This window comes from Anopheles arabiensis, chromosome 2 (assembly GCF_016920715.1).
Source record: "Anopheles arabiensis isolate DONGOLA chromosome 2, AaraD3, whole genome shotgun sequence".
NCBI classification, from domain to species: Eukaryota; Metazoa; Arthropoda; class Insecta; order Diptera; family Culicidae; genus Anopheles; species Anopheles arabiensis.
Window position 1 is genome coordinate 77898490 of NC_053517.1, and position 25593 is coordinate 77924082.

Genomic DNA, 25593 nt, shown 5'->3' on the forward strand with positions numbered 1-25593 from the left:
TCTCGCATGAACACTTGCGTTCATTCTGCCCCAAACTGCAATGTCGACCGTCGAAATAATCGTCAGATAAGGCGCACTAACTGATCCAACTTTGGGACGAAGTGTTTCGGCAACAATTTTGAAGAATTTTGATTGCATTTTTTATTTTAAATTTTTTTCATCGTATTTAGTTTACATATTTCCTGAAAAGTGTGAAAGCTGTGTAAAGTAACTTAAGTACCGAAACATTTAATCGTTATATTTTACTCATCCTTGGTAGAAAATTGTCTTGATATTCGACCATGGTAGTATAAATGATGTTAGTTATTTGCTTTTATTGATAAAAACAATTTGAATGCTGCTAAATAATAAATGACATTGAAAATTATACGATTTTCCACATAGACATACCTACGATGGTGCTTAACAGGGCAAACAATTGCACTTAACTTAACAAGTGCACAGCCGTTACAAGTGATCTTGAAACGAACAACCTGCCATTAATCTGGCAGCAGCGCTGTAGAAAGTGTTTCGGAAAGTCTATTTTCACAAAAGATGCTTTAGAAACTATAAATTCCATACCATGGAAAATAACCAGCATTTTTTTGTTTTATTCCTTTGTCCAGTAACAAAAGATAGTTCTCGGTGTAAATATGGTTAGTTACTTTATTTTGTTATATGAGTACAATTGTTCTCAGAGGTCTTGAAATACTTGAAACGTGTAATTTCTGTCAAAACTTTCATCGTTCAATACAGCAATCACTGCTGTATAACGACACAAGTATAAAGGTTCACATTCCATAGACGTAATATAAAATTCATGTGGTTATCAGTGTGTAGGCAAATATATATCCATTTAATAGAAATAAAAGGCGTACACATTTACTCTTGACATGGATGCTTACGAACTAGTGTATCCGAATATAGCGAACAATATATCAATTAAATATTGACATCCTCAATATGCTTACGGTAATGACCTGAAACTAAACGCTAAATGAACGTTTACAAACAACGAATGTTGACGGGACAGGATCGAAACTAAACGAGATACGATTGGACAGAAACCGACTCTCCCTTGAACTCTGCAGCGCAGTCGATGCTTCACAAAAGCGAATCAGCTTAACAAAAGAGTAACTACATACTGCAATATTATAATAACATTCCTAACGCACTGTAGCAGCATCCTTCTAGTCCTGGAACTTGATAGAATTAACTGATTTATCGATAAGACCGCCGAGATATCCCGATCGCTTCTTTTTCGTCTTCTCGTGGCGGAACGATTTGCCTTTCGTGAACTTTAAAATCCTGTTCGCCCGTTCACCGTATGCGCCTTCAGCATTGCGCTGTAAATTAAAAAAAGAACAGCGTTTGATTAGATATAAATTAAATGCTGTTAGCAAAATCCCTAACACAACTTTATATAGCGTCTACATACATAAAGGGTAGGAGAAAATATACAATTTGCGATCATCGTTCATCTTTTGCCCTGCCTTTGCTTCTGCTGCAGCAGTTCCGTTGGCTTTAGCGCGAAGCAAAGCACACATTTAAGCTTTTTGGCAAAATTATGCTTCTGGCAGTCCGGACAGTTCCAATCGCCCGGCATCATCGGAAACTTGATCGTTTTGATTCGCTTCGGCCCACTGCCGTCGTCGTACTCAATAGTGGTGGTCGATTGTTTGGCACAAAAGCAAACATCAAACTCTTCCTTGTTGGTCGCGTTACACAAGGCGCACGTCCACCTGCCCGTCCGCTCGTTCATGTTGCGGGCCGTAACGTACGGTGCGACCGAGTCGCACACTTTGCACTTATCGTTTTCAAGATCCTTCACCTCGTTCTGCTCGTAACATTCCTTGCACTTCCAGGTGGTGCGAGCCACCTTACAGCTGGGACATATTCGGCGAACGGCAAAGTTAATGGCGGAACACCCGGTACACTTCCACTGGCCCCGGCGCTCGTTGGGCTTTTTGTCGTCGGCGGCAGGTTTTGTTTCAGCATTCTGCTCAACTTTAGGCGGATTGATGCTTTCCGGCTTTTGTGTTAGTATAGATGTGAGGAGAGGAAAATCGCATTAAGTGATCGCTTGTCTGCCAGCGAACTTCACGTGACAACGGAATGGAGAGCGTGAAGAAATCATAAGCTACAATTTCCCGCATTCCGTGCCTCTTTGTGGGGGGGTTTCGATCGAACAATATGATCATATTTCATATTTTTTCACGCACTCGTGTACAGTAGTACGATCAAAAAAGCAGAACGAATTAAATATTCACTAACTCCAACATATCTACAACTGAAGCACATCCGGCCACAAAGGAATGATGATCGATCGCAAATTATGATTATTCCATGCCTCCATTTGATGCACGCTTTTGCTACTACTGACTACATCTCAGCATGGGTCAATTACTTACCTTTGCTTCGTAAGAATTATCCATCAGCCGCTCGTCAATCTCTATTTCCTCTGGCTTGATGCGTCGGAATCGATTGATCTCCTTGCTGCCGCCGCTTTGCGATTTGCGTCCGCTGCCGAAACCACTGCTGGCGCTACCATTTTGATTCGCAAAAGTCTTCTTATTTGGCGGCGTATCGTACTGGAAAGGTGAGGCATCATAGTTGAAAAGGGAAATTAAAAGGAACGTTAATAAAATGATTCCATTACTACCTCTGCATAAAAGCTGGTGTTTAACAGAACTTACCTCCTGCTTGCTATTCTGTTCGTCGTGATTGTCGCTAGCCCTCACAAAATTGCTGTAAGGATTAGGCGGTTTCTTCGCTGGCGGATCTGCGGCCTGCTGTTGATTATCCAGCTTTCGTTTCTGTCCCGCCTGGCTCGCCGACTGTTGGGACGTTTCCGCCGGTTTATCATCATCATCATCTTCATCGTCTGAATCGGAATCTGAGGACGATGATTCTTTCTTTGCTGGTTTTGCAGCAGGTTTCGGCGTGGATGTGCTTACAACAGCGGGCTTCTTTGCTGCCGGCTTTGCATTTTCCTCCTCCGAACTGTCTGAATCATCGGACGATTCTGCTTTTCTTTTAGCAGCAGCAACGCCATTCGTCGGCGCTACAGCTGCCTTTTTCACTGTTGTTTCTTCCTCGGAAGATTCTTCTTCACTGCTCGATTCCTCCTGCTGTTTCTTAGCGGGTGCTGCCGCTTTCGGTGTGGCTGCCTGGGCAGGCTTCTTCACTGCTGTTGGCTTTGATTCCTCCTCAGAGCTATCATCGGAGCTATCGTCCGACGAGTCGGCCTTCTTTGCTGCTGCGGTTGCGGGCGCCTTTGCTGGGGTCTTGTTAGCAGGAGCTGCTGCTTTCGACGTTGCCGCTTGTGCTGGCTTCTTAGTAGTTGATTCTTCCTCCGAACTATCGTCCGAGCTATCGTCCGAAGACTCTGCTGCTTTCTTTGCCGCCGCAGCTGGTGTTGCCGTCTTTGCTGGCGTTTTAACAGCGGCTGCTGCCTTGGCAGGTGTTTTTACAGCAGCAACAACAGGTTTCTTGGTGGTCTCTTCTTCAGAGGAAGAATCTTCACTGCTGGAGTCTTCCTGCTGCTTCTTAGTTGCTGCTGGAGTAGCCGCCTTAGCCGGAGCCTTTGCAGGTGCTGCTGCTTTAGGTGTGGCAACTAGAGCTGGTTTCTTGGCCGCTGGTTTTGCTTCCTCCTCAGAGCTATCGTCAGAGCTATCGTCTGAAGACTCTGCTGCCTTCTTCGCCGCTGCAGCTGGAGTAGCTGCCTTCGCTGGTGTCTTCACCATCGCTGCTTTTGGAGTAGCAGCGACGGCTGATTTGTTGGCTGCCGGCTTGCATTCCTCTTCAGAACTATCGTCAGAACTATCGTCCGAGGATTCTGCCGCCTTCTTTGCAGCAACAGCTGGTGTGGCTGCCTTGGCTGGTGTCTTAGCAGCAGCCGCTGCTTTTGGAGTGGCAGCAACTGTTGACTTCTTTGCTGCTGGCTTGGAATCTTCGTCAGAGCTATCGTCAGAGCTATCGTCCGATGACTCTGCGGTCTTCTTTGCCGCAGCAGCTGGTGTCGCTACCTTCGCTGGAGTCTTAGCAGCAGTGACTACTTTTGGTGTAGCCGCCTGTGCTGGCTTCTTTGCTGCTGGCTTGGATTCCTCCTCAGAGCTATCATCAGAGCTATCTTCCGAGGATTCTGCCGCCTTCTTTGCAGCAGCAGCTGGTGTGGCTGCCTTTGCTGGTGTCTTAGCAGCAGCCGCTGCTTTTGGAGTGGCCGCTTGTATTGGCTTCTTTGCTGCCGGTTTGGATTCCTCTTCAGAGCTATCATCAGAGCTATCATCCGAGGATTCTGCCGCCTTCTTTGCAGCAGCAGCTGGTGTGGCTACCTTCACTGGTGTCTTAGCGGCAGCAGCTGCTTGTGCAGGCTTCTTTGCTGCCGGCTTGGAATCCTCCTCAGAACTATCGTCAGAGCTATCGTCCGAAGACTCTGCCGCCTTCTTTGCCGCAGCAGCTGGTGTGGCTGCCTTGGCTGGTGTCTTAGCAGCAGCGGCTGCTTGTGTCGGCTTCTTTGCTGCCGGCTTGGATTCCTCCTCAGAGCTATCATCGGAGCTATCGTCCGAGGACTCTGCCGCCTTCTTTACAGCAGCAGCTGGTGTGGCTGTCTTGGCTGGTGTCTTAGCGGCAACGGCTGCTTGTGTCGGCTTCTTTGCTGCCGACTTGGATTCCTCCTCAGAGCTATCATCGGAGCTATCGTCCGAGGATTCTGCCGCCTTCTTTACAGCAGCAGCTGGTGTGGCTGCCTTGGCTGGTGTCTTAGCGGCAGCGGCTGCTTGTGTCGGCTTCTTTGCTGCCGGCTTGGATTCCTCCTCAGAGCTATCATCGGAGCTATCGTCCGAGGATTCTGCCGCCTTCTTTACAGCAGCAGCTGGTGTGGCTGCCTTGGCTGGTGTCTTAACGGCAGCCGCTGCCTTTGGAGTGGCCGCTTGTGTTGGCTTCTTTGCTGCCGGCTTGGATTCCTCCTCAGAACTATCTTCAGAGCTATCGTCCGAAGACTCTGCCGCCTTCTTTGCAGCAGCAGCTGGTGTGGCTGCCTTTGCAGGGGTTTTGACCGGCGTCTTCGCTGCCTGTTTTGGTGCTGGTTTGCTTTCTTCCTCAGAACTGTCATCCTCGCTGGAGTCACTTTCGTCCATTTTCTTTCCGTTTCCATTCGCAGTGGGTTTACCATTGGTAATTGGTTTTCCATTAGCCTGAAAAAAGTAAAAAAAAACGATTGTTTTATAATTGTTGTTCGAATAATGGAATCTCTGAACGATTTAGTCGACACAGGAATATTTTGTCGGATTTGGAAATTCACACAGCTTCAAGCCTTTCGTTTTCTTTAATCACCAGTAGCAAATATTATGAACGAAAACAGTGCTGCGTAAAAGCGAGGAACCCTTGAGCAGATTTATGGAATCTTACCATTGGCGATGTTTTAAGACGTGTTTCTTTGAACGAAAAAAGATTAAACTCAATTTCATAGTTATTCCACGCATCCGATTAGGCTTAGATCTTTGCTACAGATGATTAGTTCGGTTGGAACTTGTAGGAGCCTGAATAATTGAAATGTTATTAAATCCCAATAACTTGCTTAAAGAGTTGGGGCTTGTAATCAATAAAGAAAATTATTCCATTTCGCGGCAAACAATTTTAACTCCCGGGTAAATAAATGGCAGTATACTATACTCAATCGTGTAGATTGGGCTCAGAACATCCATTATTCATTTTTGGAAGCTGAAGTATAATTGATTAAATAAGAATAACGTGTTTTGTGTGTTTTGTTATTGGGACGATGGTTTATTTGTACGACAAAATAAGAAAAATACAATGCCAACATCAAGGCAAACACACGAATCATGTCCTAGCACCTAGGTTAAGTTCGTATCATTTCCTTTAGTCGTTTCTAATATTAGACAGTGAAACTATGTATTGTTGCTCGATACACGTATTATACCTTCCATGCTAGGTTCACTCGATAAATTACATCTATCGAACAGAGGATCACTCATTCAGCTGTTTAGATTTGATTTTGAACGTTGCCTAATCCTGATTTAAATGCAACACAAATGATACCCTTCCGCTTCCTGCCATTCGTGAAAACTGCCCTCTGTATACTTAGAAACTATATAGGTTTGAAAAAGAAAACTGTGAATTGAGAAATATCGAAAAATAACGATATTTGCATTGAATCGTAGGTTTGCCTCACTTAAAACGAATAATATAAGCTATCTGTGTTTTTCCTTATTCTGTGAAGATGATTAGAAGCTAGTAGCATTAATCATCACCAAACGTCATCTTTTTGTTTGGTGGCGGCGCTCCGTCAAAACTCCGATTGCCATTGAAGCTTCCCCGGCCTCCACGACCACCACCACCCTGACCGCCCCGACCGCCACGGAAGCCACCGCCGCCACGGCCGCCACCAAAGCCGCCGCCTCCACGTCCACCGGCACCTCCGCGGAAACCGCCACCGCCACGACCACCACGACCGCCTTCACCGCCCCCTCGGCCACCGCCTTCACCAAAACTCCTTCTGTTTCCGCCACGGCCACCACCACGACCACCACCGCCACCGTTCGGGTTGTCAGTTTGACACTTGAAACAGCTCCAGCGGGACGGGAAGTTATCGAACTGGCAGTTCGGGCAGCTCCAGGTATCCGGTTCGTTCGGGTTTTCCTGCGAGCATTTGAAACAGTTGCGGCGGGTTCGGAAGTTGTTCGCGCCGCAAGCATCGCATTCCCAATCGCCGGGCTTGGATTCATACGGTTTCTTCTCCCCGTACTGGTCGTTGTTGTTACCACCCTGCTGCTTGTTGTAGCCACCGCCGCTGTTGCCGTTGCGATTGTCAAAGCCGCCAAAGGACTTTCGATTGTCATTCTGCATGCGCCATCAGATCAGAAAGAGAGCGATCATCGCGGCCAATGAAAATAAAGAAGGAAGAAATAGAGAAAATATTAACACTCCGCACACTCTCGCTCCTCAGGTAAATAAAACTGCATGTAGCATGTAGAAGGTACAATTCAAACAGGCTGATAAAAAGGTCGATGGTAAGATTAGCAGGTTTCAATACGGTCACTTCGGTCCCGTTAACGAACACACATAACAGCGTAACAAACTTTTAAAAGAAACTGTGTCCTATTACTGAACATCTGCAGCAGAGTTGCTGAAAAACTCTGACACTCTTAGAGGTGGGTAAAAGTGAGTGCATTTTTCTCTATTTCTATCATTCTCCAATGGCAAAGCAATGACCTATTCGCACGGCAACACAGCATGAGAAGATACATCGATATGTGTTTAAGTGTCTTCAATAGGTGCGGTTATTTGACTTTCAAAGCAACGTTACCGACTGACTAAATGTTGTAGTACTTGAAATTTACACTTCCCAGACAGGAGCACAACAGTGACAAAAAAAATCTATGAATATTTGTCGGTTGGTACAAATACGTACGTTCGAAGAAAGCAGCAATCGCACTACTGGTCTATGATCCGACACACGAATTAAAAGAATATTGCCATCCAACTTACAAACTTTCAACTAACATAAAAAGAATCATAAAAGAAAGATTTGCCTACCTTTTGGTCCTTTTGTTGATGCTTGGCGGCGTTGTTGGCTTTCTGCAACACTGGCTTGGGCGTTTCTTCTTCCTCCTCCTCCTCATCGTCATCATCATCATCGTCGTCCTCATCCTCCTCTTCCTCTTCTTGTGCCTTGCGCTTCTGACCAGCTTGCTGTGCCGCGGGCTTTTGCTGCTGTGGCTTCGGTGCGGCCTCCTCCTCCTCGTCCGAATCATCCTCATCCTCATCGTCGTCCTCATCATCCGACTCTTCCTCCTGCTGAGGTTTCTTTACCACCGGAGTCACCTTTGCCGGAGTGGCCTTAGCTGCCGGTTTGGCCGCCGGCTTCTCATCCTCCTCCTCCTCATCGCTGTCCTCTTCCTCATCATCATCGTCGGAGTCTTCCTCCTCATCGTCATCTTCCTCCGGCTGGGGCTTTTTGGCGGCAGCACCATTTGTAGCCGCCTTACCGTTAACCGCTGCCTTGCCGTTGGTGGCCGGCTTTTTTACTGGCGCAGGGGTCTCTTCCTCATCCTCTTCCTCGTCGGAATCTTCCTCCTCCTCGTCCGAGTCGGATTCCTCAGCTTTCTGTTGACTGTTTACCACGAGCTTCTTTTTTGTCGACTGGTAGTGTTTGACGATTTCGTCCAGCTTAGGCGCTCCCTTCGGCAGTACGGGCTGTGCGAGATTAGTGGGTGGGGGAGAAGGTACACGAGAGAACAGAACATTAGTCTTGGGTCGTCACATTTGTAAGGTTATGCTGTCGCGTCGGAAGATACACACAGGTACAAATATGTTTGAAATCGTTGCCAAAAACGGGTGATAATATGGAGACAATAGTCAATCCCAAAACAAGGCACGATTCCAATGATGGTTTAGTCTCGGAGTGTTATTAAGTCCATGGAGAGAAAAACATAACCTCCAAGAACACCTGAAACTACTCCAGAATCCGGAAGCTTTTTCCGTATAATTAAACCTCAAACGAAACTACATCATCGTCGTTCAAGGTCTTTGCCACCATGCGGTACACGATACCAATGCCCATACAGGCAAGGGGTGGGCTAGACACGCGCTTGCGGAGCAGGATGCCCGGAACCGCATGGCAGCCGGACCACCACGAGGCGTCTAATACACAAATACACACACACAACATGCGCTACGGGGGGAATGGGTTTCGCCTCAAAATGCCTTAAATTAAACAAGTTGCCAGTAGGAAACCCTACTTAACCGGTTAAATATCAGTAGCACAGCACATTTCATTGAAGTAAATCGAACAAATGGAAGGAAATCGGTGTTTTTCGCTCTAATTGATACAACTGCGTCACACACTTGCTACAAACACGTGGGAGCCGCGCGCCGGGTGGTGGCAGCCGAACACATTGTTGAGGAAAAAAACTCCATCACTAACCTCACTAAGCACTAGGGAACACTTTGAATAACAACATTTACTTACCGACTGGAACTTTTTCTGGAACACAGCCGCGAAAGTTTTGTCTTTTTTCGATAGATGCTCGTACACCAGCGCATCGAGGACAGAATCAGCGAGGGCAGCCATTTTGAACGGAGGAAGAAACACTGGCAGCACCTCACTCCAAGATGTCTGCTGAGGGAATGAGAGCTGATTTTGGCCGAGCATGCGGAACCTTGACAGCGCTTGTTTATTTTTTTTCTATTTCTTGTTCGAAGAAAAACATGTGCTCGAGCTGTCATGTACCACCAGTGTGGCCAGATTATTTTGGCAGTTTTCGGTAGGCGCATCAAAATTTTCGTGTTCGGTAGGTTAAAACTCGAAACTTAACGCGAGTTAAAAGAAGTGGAAGCAAAAGAAGTGTTAAGCGGGATGGGGGGGAGGGGTTACTAATGCGCAAGATGAAAGTTCCATTTCAAAAGAATATGCATCCTTTACCTAGGATATGGATTAGATTTGGTTCAGCGGTTACACAAATGAAGGTCTTTCTGAAGTGTTGATCTGAAAATTGTACAAGGAATTCTAAGCCAAAGAAGGACTAAGATGCACATTTTCTTCTCAATGGTGGCAAGTTCTTTTTCTCGGGCCTCCACGCGACCTTAGAGCCGCTGCAATGCTCCATCGGATACGATTTTATCATACGTGCTTATTAAGCTTAAACGACTGAAAAATCAAATATCTGTGATTTTCGGAAGGATAAATGAAAAATCGGTAGTTTTAGGGCGGTCATCTGTGAATCGGTAGGCATATGTATAAAAAACCGGTAGGAATACAGATAAATCGGTATTTCTGGTCACTCAGTGTACCACGTTGGGCATTTGACAGCCAAATGGGTGCGAGTGGTGAATTTGGTGTACTGTGGTGTGTGTGTTGAGAACAATTTGAATTTCTTTTCCGTTGGAACATTTGGTTCGAGATCTTTGCAAAAGTTTAAGTTTGTTTTTATGTACAGTCTGTTCCCGAGTTACACGGTTCTCGACTTACGCCGATTCGGAGATACGCGGTTTTCTAAATTTGACAGATCAAATGTCAATTCAGTACAATTTGCTTCAAGTTCGGTATGAATTGCATTTTTGCTAACAAATTGAAACCGCTTAAAAGCCGGAAATATTAGAATTTTATGCACGAATCGTATAAAATAAATGATAAAGTGTATAAAAGTACTGAATTAAATAAAAAAAACTCCGAATAATCAATAGTATTTTAGTCAAAAAACGTGAAATTCGACTTACGCGCATATTCGAGTTACGCGGATTTGTTGGGAACGCAGAAACCGCGTAACTCGGGAACAGACTGTACTTACAAAAGTAGTGACTGTACAAACAAACTGCACACAAACTCACGAAAAAGAATGTAATATATGTATATGTAAGAATAAAAAGATTTTTACTAGAAATTTAAAATGAAACACACACTTTTCAATGTCAATGTCTTGACGTTATTTATCTTAAGACCAATAGAAATCAATTTTCCATGCAATTTACCATCTTGCTAGAATGATCTCAATTCTTTTGTACATACGCAGACATTTCGAAATAATTGTAGACATTTTCGCACTGATTGTATGCTGCCCGTCTTTTCATGAAGATTTCTTTTGGTACTATCAACATTATTCCTCGACACACAGATCGGCTGCTGAATTGTAGGTCACTGTAAATCGTTGCTTGACGTTCGCAAACGAAAACAGCGGGAACGGAAACGTCACAATATCCAAGCGACGCAAAACAATCCAGTGCAGTGCGTGTGTTGTTATCCATGGGCTGGCGCGATTGTTGCGTTAAAAAATATTTATTTTACTTGTACTGTTCAGTCTTTAAGTGTTTCCAGTGAGTCGTGCTTTCCGTGTCCGATGTAAGTAATCTTCCGGTTACGTCGCGAACCCGCATCCACTTCCGTTTCACAATCATCTGCAACCTTGCTGCAATCCACTTCGTTTACGACCGTTTTTCTTCTAGATGCATTTAAATATCCGAGGGACGAAGCATCCCATTCGCCCGGGAATCACCGTGATTGGTTCGGATAAAAATGAACGCTACAACACAATTCTGCTGCAAGATGGGGTAAGCAACTTGTTCTCTGTTTATTATGTTTTAGCAATTGTGACCATGAGAGGGAATTCAATGCATAGTGGTGCGGTCATTAAAATCCAGAATGCCCCAGAACGGTTCGTCGCTTATAAAGTCGGCCGTAACGATGGTACTGTTGGGGTGGTCCACTTGCAGATAGCTTAGCCGGGTCGGGTCTTCCTGTGCCGGTAGCAACAGTTTGCCGAATCGCGGCTGCTGTCCGTAAGCAAACGATTCGTACAGATCGACAAACTTAGAGGCCATGCTAAGCTCTTGCGCCGTATAGGGATGGCCGTCGCGCAGGCTGCTGGGGAAGATTAGCAAAATATCCTCGCCGTGCGGCACCCCTACATACTGGTCCGATCCGGCAAGCGCTTCCGACAGACCGTACGTTGCTTTGTATTGGTCGAGGTAGAAGTAGACGGGAACGTGTGGTTGCATCATTTTTGCCATTTCCGTGACGCCAGCGAAGAACAGCCGATTTGACACGAGCTGTAAAGGAAGCGGAGGCGATTAATTCTAATGCTCTCTTCCAGTCTGTGCTTTCTGGGCAACTTACTCTCACAAATTGAGGAAACTCTCGTTCGTTCAGCTCGTTCGCACCCAGATAGCGTTCCCTGATCACCTGGGACAGTGCGTCCCGGAGATGCCCATCACGGACCGCGTACTTGTAGTCCAGGATGCTGGGCAGCACCTCGTTCCAGTGATCGTTAATGTGGCGTAGGTAGCTTGCGTTGCTTAAAAACTCCGCCGCCGGATACAGACCCTCCGCCTCGGTGACCGAAAGCAGCAGCGGAACCTTTGCCACCCTTCCCGAGCGCGTCAGATCGCGCGGATGTTCCGTAAGGAACGGTGCGGGATTGTATTTGCCGCGCTGCTCCACCACAACGCCCAGCGGCGAGTAGGGATTGTACAGGAAGTCTTGCAATTTCGGCACCTGGCGCACTATCACCTCTGCCGGCAGCTGGCGCAAGCATTGCAGCAGCTCCTTACTGCTGCTGCTCGCATCCACGGGACAGCCAGCACCGGCCGCGATAAGTTTCGCTTTTTCCGCCGCCCGTTCAACCATAACCCACGGATTGAGGGCGGACCCGCTGTGACCGACGGCACGCTGGAACAGCCCGCGAGACAGTGGAGATAGGTAGTGCAAATGGACACTGGCCGAACCGGCGGAAAAGCCCGACAGCGTAACGCGCGACGCATCACCACCAAAGTATTTGATGTTTTTCTGCACCCACTGCAGGGCCGTCACCTGATCTTTCAGTCCGTAGTTGCCCGCGATCACGTCGTCTTCCGTGCTGAGGAAACCGAGCGGTCCGAGCCGATAGTTCACCGTGACCAGTATCAGTGGCCGCTTGAGTAGAAAGTCCGGCTGAAAGTATCCACCGCCACCGTACATAAAGGCGCCACCATGCAGATGGACGATCGCCGGCATCGGTACGTCCGGGGCAAGGTTCGGCGTGTACACGTTCAGAAAGAGGCAGTCCTCGGCACCGTCCAGTTTGTCGTCGCCCGGCTTGAGGTGGGACCACTGCAGACAGATTGGCCCCACCTGGGACGTGTTGCGCGGCTCATTCCACCGTTCGTCGATCAGCTCGGAGGGAGCGAACCGTCTGTTTCCGATCGGTGCTTTCGCGTACGGTATGCCTTCGAAGGCGTAGTGTGCCCCCCGGTGCTGGCCTATGATGGGGCCATTTTTAATCGTCACTTTCACGTCCACAAAAGCGGACGCGAGCCCGAGAAGGGTGGAAAGTAGGGTTAGTACTACCGCACAGTACGACACGCGCCACATGATCGTTTGCCGGACACTTAATGATCGCAGGGTTGTGGTTGCGGTTAGAATTGATGTGCGGTCAAGAAATCTGGGGTCTAAATAGGGTATGGAAAATTATCACAACTAGCACACGCGTCATGTGCTGTAATGGTATGTGTGTATTTGTGTTTTTGCTTGATAAGACAATCCTCTTTATTTCGCTGTCTCTTTAAGCCACGCCGTGGCACCGCGTTCGGGCGTTATCTTCTAATGCGAGAGCGATCGGTCATGGCCACTTTCTTAAGGCAGGGTGATGATCACAGCTCCGTGTGGGCCGGACGCTGCGCCACTTTCCTCGGCGGTTCATCGTTAAAGTCCAGCGTGTCCCAGAACTGTTCGTCGCTTACACCGTACCCGGTCTTGGCAGTGGCGCACCCGTCACACGCTACATCGTTCACCTCCATGTACCGTAGCTGGCCGGAAATGTTCTGCACCGGAAGCAGATAGTTGCCGTACTTGGGCTCCTGTCCCTGGGAGAATGTGTCGTAAAGGTCGACGAAGCTGGCAACCACACGCAGCTCGCCTTTGGTCAGTGGATGATTGTCGCGCATCCGGGTGGGAAAGCTAAGCAGCACGTCTTCACCGTGCGCTACGCCATAGTTTACGTCCTCCGTGCCCGACATCAGCTCCCCGATGCCATACACCGTTTTGTAGTTGAAATAGTAGAAGTAGACGGGGATGTGAGGCTGAAGAAGTTTTGCCGTTTTTGTGACGCCGGCAAAAAATAAACGGTTCGAAAGGATCTGCAAGAATAGGTTTTGGAGAAGGTTTTATCCGTTTTTCGCTTGCTTGGTTCTTAAGATCTTACCGACACAAAGTCCCGGAAATTATCAATCGATAGTTTACGATCGTGCCCGAAGTAGTGTTCGCTGATCGCGTTCGATAGCTCGGCGCGCCTCTTATCATCCGGCACAGCACTTTTGTAGTCCAAAATGCTTGGCAGCAGATCGTGCCAGCGCGCATCAATGTCCGCAAGATAGTCCAGGTTGCTTACAAACTCCGCCCCGGGGTACAAACCTTCCCCCTGCGTAACGGACAGCACCAGTGGCACTTTGGTGAGCTTTCCCTTGCGCGACAAAACTGCCGGATGGTCCGCCAGAAACGGTCGCCGGTTCACTTTGCTCTGCTTCTCCACGACCACACCGAGCGGGGAGAATGGATTGTAAAGGTAATCGAGCAGAAACGGCACCTGCCGCACAATATCCTCCGCGGGTCGGTCGCGCAAACACTCCACCATGGCCTGGCTGCTCGACAGCCGGTCCTCCGGGCAACCGACACCGCGCGCTATTTGCTTCGCCTTGCGGGCCGAATCCTCAGCCATCACCCAGGGATTGAGGGCGGTACCGCTGTGGGCAATCCCGTTCTGGAACAGTCCCCGCGACATTGGCGACAGGTAGTGGAGGTGAACGCTAGCACCGCCGGCCGAAAACCCAACCAGCGTGATCCGTTCCGGATCGCCCCCAAAATGGTGGATGTTTTTTCTTACCCACTGGAGGGCCGCTACCTGGTCCTTGAGCCCGAAATTACCCGGCACAATGTCGTCCTCGGTGCTGAGAAACCCGAGCGGACCGAGACGGTAGTTGAACGTGACCATGATCTTGGGCTTGCGCAGCACATGGTTGGGCGAGAACAGTCCACCACCGCCGAACATGAACGCACCGCCGTGGATGTAAAACAGCGTCGACAAACCGGTTTGCCGCTGACCCCCGTCCAGCGAGGTAGTGTAAATGTTCATGTACAGACAGTCTTCCGCACCGAATAGCTTATCCTTTCCGGGGATGGTGTGGCTCCATTGCAGGCAGTACGGACCAATGGTGGTCGCGTTTCGGGGCTCGCTCCACCTTTCATCGTTTAGCTCGGGCGCAGCAAAGCGTCGTTCACCGGTGGGAGGTTTCGCGTAAGGAATACCCTCGAACGCATAGTAATTTCCCCGTTTCTCACCAACGATTGGGCCATTTTCGGTGTGCACTACCGGCGGTTGTTCGGTGGCTGCGGCTAACGTCCCGCAAAACAAGGTCACAGCCAGTGCTAATTGCCAGCTGTAGAATTTCCGATGCTGGACCATCATCATCCGCTCCGTTGATGTTGGATGTGTATGTGTTGGATGTACCAAGGTAATCTTATCAAGCCGTGCTCTGCCTGTGCAATAACACAGTAATGATGCCACTGTGTGCTAACGTGTAGCTCGATGCCTACATATAAACTGGACGTTCAGGTAGCCGGTCCATTCCTTTTTGTGCCTGCATTCTGCTTTTGGTCACTTTTTGAGTACACACGACGTGCGTGCAGCAGGTAGGAGCGCTACATTGCTTTAATCTTATCTGCGAGCGTTCGTGTGAGTCCGGATTCGCAGATGCTGTTCGTATCGGTATATGTGCGAGGTATGTTTGCCGGTAGATTAAGCTAAAATAACCCTGGTTGTGGGTAACTGGTATTAAAGGCCATAAGGTTTCAGGTCAACGGTACGCAGAGGATAACGTCCCACTTTTCTCTAATTCTGACGCTCCCTCTATTCATCGTCTAATTGTTGTTTGTCCATAAACTTTTATTACATTTTATTCTGGAGCGTTTTTACACTGAACGCAGAGAACGATGGCTTATGAAATAAACTCTACAGCTCTGTATGCGTGGGGGCCGGGGATGCATAAGGACCGTCGTTAAAATCAAGCGTTTTCCAGTACGGCTCATCACTTACACCCTCGGCACGCACGGTTTTACTTTGCGGATAGTTAAGCTCCAAAAACACCAACTTATCCGTCGAATCTTGCAACGGCAATTCGTACGCTCCAAACCGTGGCTGATCGCCTTTGGCAAAGTGTTCGTACATGGTGACGAATCGATCGACCACCTGCATCTCCTCTTCAGTGAATGGTATTTCCTCTCTTAAGACGCTGGGAAATATTAACAACACATCATCGCCATGTGCAACTCCCAGCAGACCCGGTTCGTCCCGATGTGATAGAGCCTCCCCAACGCCAAACTTGCTTTTGTACAGATCGTAATACACGTACACATTAGTGAAGGGATGCATGAGCTTTGCTGACTCTGTAACACCGGCGAAGTAGAGTCGATTTGAAATTATCTGCAATTGGACGGATATTAATTGTAGAAAATTTTAAAAAGAATTGAGTTAACTTTTTTGTGCTACTTACTCGTATCAGTGTCTTGAAATTTTCTAACGACAATCGTTCGTTGGGGCCAAAGTAATGGTTTCGAATCGCTTCCGATAGACGATCCCGTGCTTTGGGGTCTGGTACAGACGTTTTGTAATCGAGAATGCTTGGCACTAGCTCGTCCCATCGGGCATCAATTTCTTGGAGATATTTGGGATCGCTAATAAACTCTGCACCTGGGTACAGGCCTTCTGCTTCGGTAACTGATAGAATGAGCGGCACTTTGGCAATGTTTCCGCTGCTCATTAAAGATCGAGGCGTTTCCTGCAGGAAGGGGTGAGGATTAAGTGGTCCTTTCTTCTCCCACGACTGCACCGAACGGCGAGAAGGGATTGTAAAGGTAGTCAAGAAACTGGGGCACTTGTCGTACGATGTTCTCTGCTGGCTGTTTCCTCAGACAATCCAAAAGAGCTTGCGTTTTTCTAGTGGGACAACCAAGCACTGCACCAATTCTAATGGCCTTTTCTACTGATCGCTCCATCATTACCCAAGGGTTAAGGACGGATCCGCTGTGTCCAATGCCGGATGTGAACAATCCTCTCGAAAGTGGAGACAGGTAATGGAGATGTACGCTGGCAGATCCTGCTGAATATCCCACTATGCTAACCGTTTCAGGATCACCACCGAACGATTCAATGTTCTCTCTAATCCACTGCAAAGCGATCACTTGATCCTTGAGCCCAAAGTTCCCGGGAATGACATCGTCCTCGGTACTAAGAAACCCGAGCGGCCCCAGACGGTAGTTGAAAGTGACCAAAATCATCTGCCTACGCATGATGTGATCCGGTTCGTAGAAGTTGCCCGTACCGAACATTAAAGCCCCACCGTGTATGAACGCGATCGTAGGCAGTCGGGCCGTTGGGTCAATCGATCTGGTGTACACGTTCAAGAACAGACTATCCTCTGTTCCTTCCAGCTTATTATCGCCCGGGATGAGATGATTCCACTGCAGGCAAACCGGTCCTCGCACGGTAGCGTTTCGTGGTTCGTTCCATCGATCATCGTTCAGCTCCGAGGCGGCGAACCGTAACTTACCCAGCGGAGGCTTAGCGTATGGAATGCCTTCGAATGCATAGTAATCTCCACGCCGTTCACCAGCTATTGGTCCATTCTTGAGGTGCACTATTGTAGCGGTGGTACTCGCCTCGATAGTAATGTAGGCGATAGCCAAACACAGTGCAGCTAATAACCTGCTCGTCCCCATGGGTAATGGAGAAAGTTGACACTACTTTGCGCTAGGTGTAGAGTTCGTTTTCTATGCGTTGCAGCTATTTACTCGTCAATAGCTGCCAAGCGACTATCTCATGCCGGCTAAGTTAGCTAACGGCTCACCGTATAGGCTCTGAATATAAATACGATTGGACGCGGAAAGGAGAGCAGCAGCATGATGATTGCGTTCCCTTATCGCAACCATTGACTATGGGCATGGGAAACTGTGGGAATACAGTACAACCGACCGTTGATGTACGAACATGATAAGTTATTGGTGTGGGGTTGTACCAAGCACAATGATCGGGTGTGAGTAGCCGGGATGAGAAGAATCGTTCATGGCTAGCTAGTAATGCTGGAATGCATATGCAACGCGATGCATAGTTAAAAATGATGAGACGAAAGACTAATTTGTTTTTTGTGGTATTGATCATATCTTCGATCTTTCAACATTTTTTTATTGCATTATCACGTTGTCTTAATACTACACTAAGACACTGTTATGCTTAGACGTGTTCTTAACACAGCAACAGTGATATCATTCGTCTATTACTGGATTTGAATTGCAAATCCTTTCATACGGTGCATCGTTAAAATCGAGACTGTTCCAAAACTCTTCATCATTTAACCCGCTGGCACGAATAACTACACTTTGTGGATAGTTCAGCTTCAAGTACGAAATCTTATCGCGATCATCCTGCAGAGGGAGTGTATGGGACCCAAATCGAGGAGCAGCTCCTTTGGCGAACTGTTTGTACATGGCTACGAACCGATTGATCACTATCCTCTCTTCCTTGGTGTATGGTAAATGCTCTCGAGCAATGCTATGAAATACCAGATCGACATCCTCACCGTGGGACACTCCAAGGTATGTCGTATCTGCGCCCTTGGATAGCTTCTCACCGATACCGTACTTGATTTTGAAATAATCCACATAGACATACACCTTGGTGTGGGGCTGCATTAGTTTGATCGATTCCGTAACGCCGGCAAAATAGAGTCGATTAGATATGATCTGTTTTTGAAGAATAAGAAGAAAAAAAACATTTTTTATAAAAGCTTCATTAGGATCTCTTCCTGATAAGATATATTATTATACGAATCGAGGAAACTCGATAATATAATGTACAATATAAATGAGATGTTCCCAATATGTAGAAGAGAGTTGATCTAGCGAGAGTTTATCCTCTTCCTTGTGTTATCTCTTCTCTACATTTCAATGTAGTATAGTACTTGAGAACTTACTTGAATCAGTACATTGAAATTACTCAACGATAATCGATCGTTGCCTTGGAAGTAACGACTGCGAATCGTTTCAGATAGATGATCACGTGTCTTCAGATCGCCTACTGCCGTTTTATAGTCCAGAATGCTTGGCACAAGCTCATTCCATCTGGAATCTATTTCCTGAATGTATTTATGGTCGCTGATAAACTCTGCTCCTGGGTAAAGACCTTCAGCTTGAGTAACCGATAGTATGAGCGGTGCTTTGGCCACATTCCCGCTGCTCATTAATGATCGAGGGGTTTCTTTTAAAAAAGGGTGTGGATTAAGCGATCCTTCCCTCTCAACGACCGCACCAAACGGCGAGAAGGGATTGTAGAGAAAGTCAAGAAACTGGGACACTTGTCGTACGATGTCCTCTGCCGGAACATTTCGTAGACACTCCAGAAGCGTTTGTGATGTTCTTATGGGACAGCCAAGTGCACTGCCAATTTGTTTTGCCTTTTCCGTTGATTTTTCTGCCATTGTCCAAGGGTTAAGTGCAGATCCGCTGTGCCCAATGCCGGATGTAAACAATCCTCGCGAAAGTGGAGACAGGTAATGGAGATGTACGCTGGCAGATCCTGCTGAATATCCAACTATGCTAACCGTTTCGGGATCACCACCGAACGATTCGATGTTCTCCCTAATCCACTGCAAAGCGATCACCTGATCTTTGAGTCCAAAGTTCCCGGGAATGACGTCGTCCTCGGTGCTAAGAAACCCGAGTGGCCCAGACGGTAATTGAAGGTGACCAAAACTATGTGTCGTTTTATGATATGGTCTGGTTTACTTTTGCTTCCGGCTCCAAACATAAATGCGCCTCCGTGTATGAACGCGATCGTGGGCAGTCGGACGGTTGGGTCAATCGATGTTGTGTAAACGTTTAGGAACAGGCAATCTTCTGCACCTTTTATCTTGTCTTTGGTCTTATTGAAATGAGCCCACTGTAGACAGATTGATCCTGGCTTGGTAGTGCTCCGTGGTTCGGTCCACCGATCATTGTTCAGCTCCGAGGAGGCGAACCGTAAGTTACCCAGCGGAGGCTTAGCGTATGGAATACCCTCAAATGCGTAATAATCTCCACGCCGTTCACCAGCAATTGGTCCATTCTGTATGTTCACAACTATTGCACTATCGTGACCAACGACAAAAGGAGTGGAAAAACCTAGAATTATCAAACAAATCCACCGAAATGATGCTATTTGAACTTCCATAATAAAGAAAGTACATTGATTTGTATTTTAAATGCTTGCGCTTCACTTTTACAAGTGAGGAATGAATAAAACTACACTTTTCATTGCACATTTCAGTTGAAGTAATTTGTTTACTATGCATAGGTTGTCAAACAAACGGCTGATGTGTAATGATTTGTTATACTTGATCGTAATCAAACACTTCAAGCACGCTAGCGGATTGCCGCTCTGTTTATATGGGTACGGTAGTACATTTTTTTAAATTATCGTAGAATTCGGGTTGTTGGCTGCATATAGTTGAATAGTTTGAAGATAATAAGTTATAATAATTTGATTTCAGTTTAATTCAATACATTTATTCAACACATTTAATATATTTACATTGTTTCCATTTTTGTTTTGCAGAGTATTTGCCCCAAGCATGCCAGCCTTCGCTTCGATGTAGCTTCAAACAAAGTGGAAATTCTGGACCTTTGCTCGGAACGCGGGGTAACTGTTGATCAGAAACCCATTGCACCACTAAGTTGGATCGAAATCACCTCACAAAATAAATTGCAACTTGGCAGCGTGCTTGTTGGCGTTGAAAGCGAGGAAAGCAAAAACGATGACGCTTCATTTCTACATGGTGAAGATGAAGAGGACATCATTGATTGCAGCCTCGAGGTAGGTTACATATGGTGGGGAGTACCAACACGATATGTGTTATTAACCGTAGGTGTTTTTAAAAATCCCTTTTTAGGAAACACAACCGCTTCAAGGCAGTCGAAAAATTTCCCCCACTGCTGTTATCTTAGGCACTTCCGGCAAACCATCATCATCAACGGTGATTGAAACGAAGGCTACTGTGCACAGACCCGCATCATCCTTATCGATCGATGATGGGCGCCGGAGTAGTTTTCTGGTACCGGAGACCCAACAGCTAGAAGAAAGCAGATTATGCGAAGTGCCGGATAAAACGGCCGTTCCCGCTGTTGGTGGTGGTGGTCCAAACGAACTGGACGATGACGATGATTCGTTTTTCATTCCGGAAACGCAACAACCGGAAGATGAGCTGGACCGCATGTCCGAGATCATTGAACCGATCCTTCCGGCCGCAACGGAAGCGCCCGTTGAGCGGACTGCGGCCGAGGAGGAATATTTCCAAATGACGGCCAATGACGATGACAACAGCAATGACGTGATGTTCAACAATAAGTACGTTCAGGAGTCCCAGAACTTGATGCAAAACATCGATGAATCGTACAAGCACGATGTTGTTGAGCCGAGAACGTCCATACTGCCGGAGCGTTCTGTTGATTCAATATCGTTCCAGGAGCACCGCAACACAACGATGGACATGAGTGCTATGGTGTGGAATGAGAGCAGAAAGGAATCGGAAAAGGCAGCTAAATCCGGCGGTGACAAGGCGGTGACTATGCCCATTGCCAGTAGCGTACCTGACAAAGTTGATGACAGATCCGTTACGCCGGATCTAAATTTCGATGACGATCCCCTGAAAACGGTGGAAACTCGGTCCTCCGTCACGCCGGACATACAGTTCAAGGATGGTCCCGAAGCCACCCGTTCAGCGGAAACGCCGAAGTTGGGCTTTGACGAACCAGAAAATGAAGAAATTTCGCTCAACCAAGAGGGTTGCTTCAAACAGCCGAACGATGTATCGACCGAATCGGCGAAGGAGGCGAATGTTTCGCACGTGGAAAACATTTATGAAATGGAAACCCAACCGTTCAGGGTTGAGGACGCTTATGACCTGTTGACACAGCCTCTACACCTACTGCCTGCAGCCAAGTCTGGTTCTGCTGGATCACACAATAGAACATCAAACCAAAAGGAGCAGAAACGGGAACTGGAGCCGTACGATCTGCAGACGCAACCGCTGATAATAGAAAGGAAACCATCGTTTGTGAAGTCAATGAGTTTAACTGCTCGCAGCAAAAGCAAGCAATCGCCCGAGATTGACTACGCCAGCATGCCAACACAGCCTGAAACACCGCCGGAGTTCGCCTCTAACTCGAACCGTTCATCGTATGGCACTCGCCGCTCCGCAGAAAAGGCTGCTAAATCGTTGAACTTTGGCGGCAATGCAAAGCCATCCTTAGCAGGCAGGTCGAAGAATGCAGCAGCTAAAAGTCCCACCCCCGACATTGACTATGCAGACCTGCCAACACAGCCAGAAACGCCGCCAGAACCAGCGCTTCGCTCTGGTATAATTGATCGCATGCCATCGTCAACGTCGGCCATACAAATAGATGACGATGATCTGCTAACACAGCCACTAAGTCCACCGAAAGCAATGCTAGACACTCCCGCTGTGGATAGAGATTGTGTCCGAAAGGTTAACACCTCAGCATCACGCAATCCGTACAATTTGGACACGGAACCTTTGAGCCTCTCGCCTTATGGGGGAAAAGAAAAGTGGGAGAAGAAAAAAAAGTTATTTGTGAAGCTAGAGGACATTAAAAAATCTCGCCGAATCTCGAAATCGTGTGAAAATCCATATTTCATGAGTACCCAACCTATGCCGAAAGCAGCGGCCGAAAATGCGTACGATCTTGACACGCAACTGCTCCCAGAGAACGTCACACTGCCGGAGGGCGAAGTCTCGCAATTTAATCCACAAATCAACAGTACCACAGTGCAGCAGCAGCGGGGAAAGCTGAGCATACAGCAGCAGCAGCAGGCTATGGAAGTATCGCCGTCAACGTCAAACAAGGAAAATCGCACCGCCGATGCAGATCGCACTACTGATGACTCTTCTGGAACGGATGACGAGTTTGGACTGTCCGATACCATCCCGATCGGTGCACTTTTCAACCGCAAACCAGTAAACGTTGCAACAGCCGCAAGGGAGCTACCGGTGAAGAGTAAGTTTAAGGTACCGCTGTCCAGAACGGAAACGGCAGCGACGCCCAAAGCAAAGCTGCACCGCAAGCGTCACTCTGTGGAGATGTCCGAATTTCTCACACCGGAACATCCAGGGGTGTACCTACCGAAGGTGGAATGCATTCGCTCCGTGTCGGATAGAATAGCGACGTCATCGTCACTCGCCAGCAAGAGCAAACCAACGTACCACTTTAACGACAGCAGCAGCAGCAGCAGCGAGGACGAGAGTGTGCGAAATGTGTTCAAGAAAACGAACGTCAGCGTGGTGTTGGAGAAAGAGCTGGAAAAGGTGCGGGTAGATGGGGTGTTGAAAAAGCAGGAGAAGCGCACCGCTCGACAGTTACAAATCCGATCGGACGATGATCAATCGGAAACAGGCGAATCAAAGGCAGGGGGCGATCGCTCGGATAAAAAACCAGCTTTGCGTGATGCAGAACCGCTGGAAAGAAAATCGAGCCGACGTAGGGAAATGGAAAAGGCAAAGTCTTCTGAGGTGGAAAAGAAATCCAGCCGAACGGCCGGCAAAAGAGAGGAAGAAAAAGAGGCGAAGGCAAAGGGAAAAGATGCTGAATCGGCGGAAAGAAAATCGTCAAGCCGGCGTAGCGAGATGGAACAAGACAAAGGTGTTGAAGGGGAAACCAAATACAAAAGAACAACCGACAGAAAAGAGGAAAAACAGGACCGCCACAAAAAATCGGAGAAACTGTCGACTATTTTGGAGAACGATCGCCGGGAACGAAGACCGGAGAAAGAGAAGGAACTGAAGGAAAAACCATCTAGCCGACGTAGGGAAGAGGAAAAAGAAAAGGATTCTGATATTGCCAAGAAAGCCAAACGAACTACTACTACCGACAAAAAGGAGCACAAAGATGACAACAAAAAGTCCCGCCAATCGGAAAAATTGGGAGAAAGATCGGACACTCGAGCGTCTGCCGAACGTGCCAAACCGTCCGATGATGATCGTGTGCGTGTTTCGAAGCGCATTCGCCATAAAGCGTACAAAATGAAGCTGCTGGAAGAATCGGTAGATTATCAGTTGGAAGCGGAGGATGCGGCTGCTGCCACTGATGCACGCTCTACCCGAACCACGCGCAAGCGCAAGGACCAAACATCTACCGATCGGGAAGAACCGATCGCTAGAATAAGTGAATCGAAGCGACCGAAATCTGGCCATCGTCAGCGTTCCTCGTCCACCTCCTCCACGGTTGCACCGGAGGCGGGCAGAAGGGACCGTCTGCAAAGTACGGCGAGCGACACCAGGAAGAAGGTAGTGGAAATCGCTGCTGATTTGGTTGTGGGACACGGTGTTACGTCGGGTGGGTCAAGTGGTGGTGATGGCCTGTTGGGGAATGTCAGTGTCACTAGCAGTACGGCGAGTGATGATTCAGCAGTGGCGGGACGATCCATCCGACCGCGACTAATATTCACGAGAATGAGCCCCGAGCCCTATCGAAAGTGTATAGCCCGTGCGGGTATGTAAAGCTCACGCAGGAGTGCGCACTCCACGTGCCAGTAGCTTACTTTCTTCACTTAATTATGAATACCCATTTGCACGTTATTTTATATTATTGCTTGCTCATTTTTATTATAGTTGTTAATTTGCTAATCTTCAGCTGTCAGTTAACCATTGGTATTTAATCCAAAACTAGAACTTGTATCGATAGTGCTAACTTTTGTTCCATTATTATTACCTACACGTACAAGAATGCCATCAAAATTATTTAACATTGCTTGCCACACTTTAAACCGGGGAAAGGGCTGCTTTTCGTGATCATTTTTTTAAATTATGATTGCTTTCATCATCATGCTTCTTACTATATCGCGCTTCCATCTGCATGAGCCGGAAGGATTGATATTGTGTGTGTGTGTGTGTCAATGTGTGGGTGTGAATCCTTATTGATAATACCGTTCCTATTTGCAGGGGGTAAAATAGTGGACATACCGGAGCTGGCAACCATCCTGGTGACTGATCGAATCATTCGCACGTACAAGTTCCTGTGCGCGGTGGCCAAAGGCATCCCCATCGTTGGTCAGTCGTACCTGGATGCGTTGCAGCGTTCCGAGGCGAACGAGCAGATCAATCCATGGGATCACATACTTTCCGATCCGGATACGGAAAAGCGCTACAAATTTCGTCTACGCGATACGCTGCTGAAGGCACGGAAGCATAAGCTGTTTGAAGATTATACCGTGTTTGTTACAGCCAGCACAAAACCACCACCCTCGGAACTGTTTCGTAAGTGTAACTGGACGGCACACGTTTGAAACTACAAATTGGATAATCGTAAACGGCCCTATAAATGATCTTACCCCAAATTACATTCTCTCAATTGCAGTAATACTTACGTGCGCCGGGGCAAAAGCATCGAAACATTGCAACCAACCATCAGTTGCTGGAGGTAAGGCGTTCGTCATCTCCGATCCTGCCGACGCTGCGTCCTGGGCACGGTACAGGGAACGGTTGCCCGGCATCGAAATAGTGTCAGCGGAAGGTTTCATGCTCTCGATAATGCAGCATTCGAAAAATTTCCAAAAACACCATCTAATGTAGGGAGTCGAAAAGCTACTGCCATTTTACAGAGCGATGAAATGTATGCATAAGATTGAACTATCGCTGTTTTCGTAAATATGTGAATGTGAATACTTAGGTTTGGTTGTTTGTTTTTTGTCCATAATTTTTAGCTTAATTTTTAGTATCCAAGTTTTGTCTGTTTCATCGTAGCATTGCAATAATTGAACCCAGCCTCAGTGAGGCCCACGGCAACAACATGTTAGTAGATGGTGTTGCGAGTAATATTATTTAAAACTGGAAACAGCTTCCAATTATGTATTATCTTGCGTTATATATTGCTAAACTGAGCCAGTGAAATCAATGTCTTTATGAAACGAATTTATGTAGTGTTTTGTTCCTATATCACCTTGTTCATTCAGAGAGAATAAAATGCATTAGCCGGTCCACATTGAACAGCGTATCTTGGGGGCAACCTGTACTTCTATCATTCAA

At 47.3% G+C, this 25593-nt stretch overlaps 4 protein-coding genes and 2 pseudogenes across 7 annotated transcripts; 1 reads left to right on the forward strand and 5 right to left on the reverse strand.

The window, feature by feature from the left end:
* Positions 1 to 800: 800 nt before the first annotated feature.
* On the reverse strand, positions 801 to 9151 carry LOC120908662 (nucleolar protein dao-5). 3 transcript variants are annotated; one of them, XM_040319886.1, is made up of 7 exons: positions 8972 to 9151; positions 7537 to 8196; positions 4866 to 5174; positions 2676 to 4727; positions 2391 to 2570; positions 1418 to 2011; positions 1210 to 1325 (listed from the first exon to the last, which is right to left on the reverse strand). In XM_040319886.1, exons 1-6 carry the CDS (start codon positions 9071 to 9073, stop codon positions 1457 to 1459), a joined length of 3858 nt encoding a protein of 1285 aa, XP_040175820.1. In that variant the 5' UTR covers positions 9074 to 9151; the 3' UTR covers positions 1210 to 1325; positions 1418 to 1456. The 3 variants fall into 3 exon arrangements, with proteins under 3 accessions (XP_040175821.1, XP_040175820.1, XP_040175819.1); XM_040319885.1 differs by having other exon boundaries at positions 2676 to 5174; XM_040319887.1 differs by lacking the exon at positions 1418 to 2011 and having other exon boundaries at positions 801 to 1325; positions 2676 to 5174; positions 8972 to 9149.
* Positions 9152 to 10690: 1539 nt separating this feature from the next.
* On the forward strand, positions 10691 to 25479 carry LOC120895569 (mediator of DNA damage checkpoint protein 1-like). Of its 2 annotated transcripts, XM_040299065.1 has the most exons (6): positions 10692 to 10837; positions 10942 to 11046; positions 20112 to 20369; positions 20446 to 24061; positions 24511 to 24825; positions 24926 to 25479. In XM_040299065.1, the coding sequence occupies exons 2-6, from the start codon at positions 10942 to 10944 to the stop codon at positions 25138 to 25140; spliced, it is 4509 nt and encodes a 1502-aa protein (XP_040154999.1). In that variant the 5' UTR covers positions 10692 to 10837; the 3' UTR covers positions 25141 to 25479. The 2 variants fall into 2 exon arrangements, with proteins under 2 accessions (XP_040155006.1, XP_040154999.1); XM_040299072.1 differs by lacking the exon at positions 24926 to 25479 and having other exon boundaries at positions 10691 to 10837; positions 20446 to 23856; positions 24511 to 24639.
* On the reverse strand, positions 11036 to 12866 carry LOC120895609 (venom carboxylesterase-6-like). Its single transcript, XM_040299112.1, has 2 exons — positions 11612 to 12866; positions 11036 to 11544 (listed from the first exon to the last, which is right to left on the reverse strand). The coding sequence occupies exons 1-2, from the start codon at positions 12842 to 12844 to the stop codon at positions 11104 to 11106; spliced, it is 1674 nt and encodes a 557-aa protein (XP_040155046.1). The 5' UTR covers positions 12845 to 12866; the 3' UTR covers positions 11036 to 11103.
* Positions 12965 to 15186, reverse strand: LOC120895583 (venom carboxylesterase-6-like). The gene is made up of 2 exons (XM_040299083.1): positions 13674 to 15186; positions 12965 to 13608 (listed from the first exon to the last, which is right to left on the reverse strand). Exons 1-2 carry the CDS (start codon positions 14934 to 14936, stop codon positions 13123 to 13125), a joined length of 1749 nt encoding a protein of 582 aa, XP_040155017.1. The 5' UTR covers positions 14937 to 15186; the 3' UTR covers positions 12965 to 13122.
* LOC120895599 lies at positions 15378 to 17327 on the reverse strand (annotated as a pseudogene).
* On the reverse strand, positions 17668 to 19788 carry LOC120895592 (annotated as a pseudogene).
* Positions 25480 to 25593: the final 114 nt, after the last annotated feature.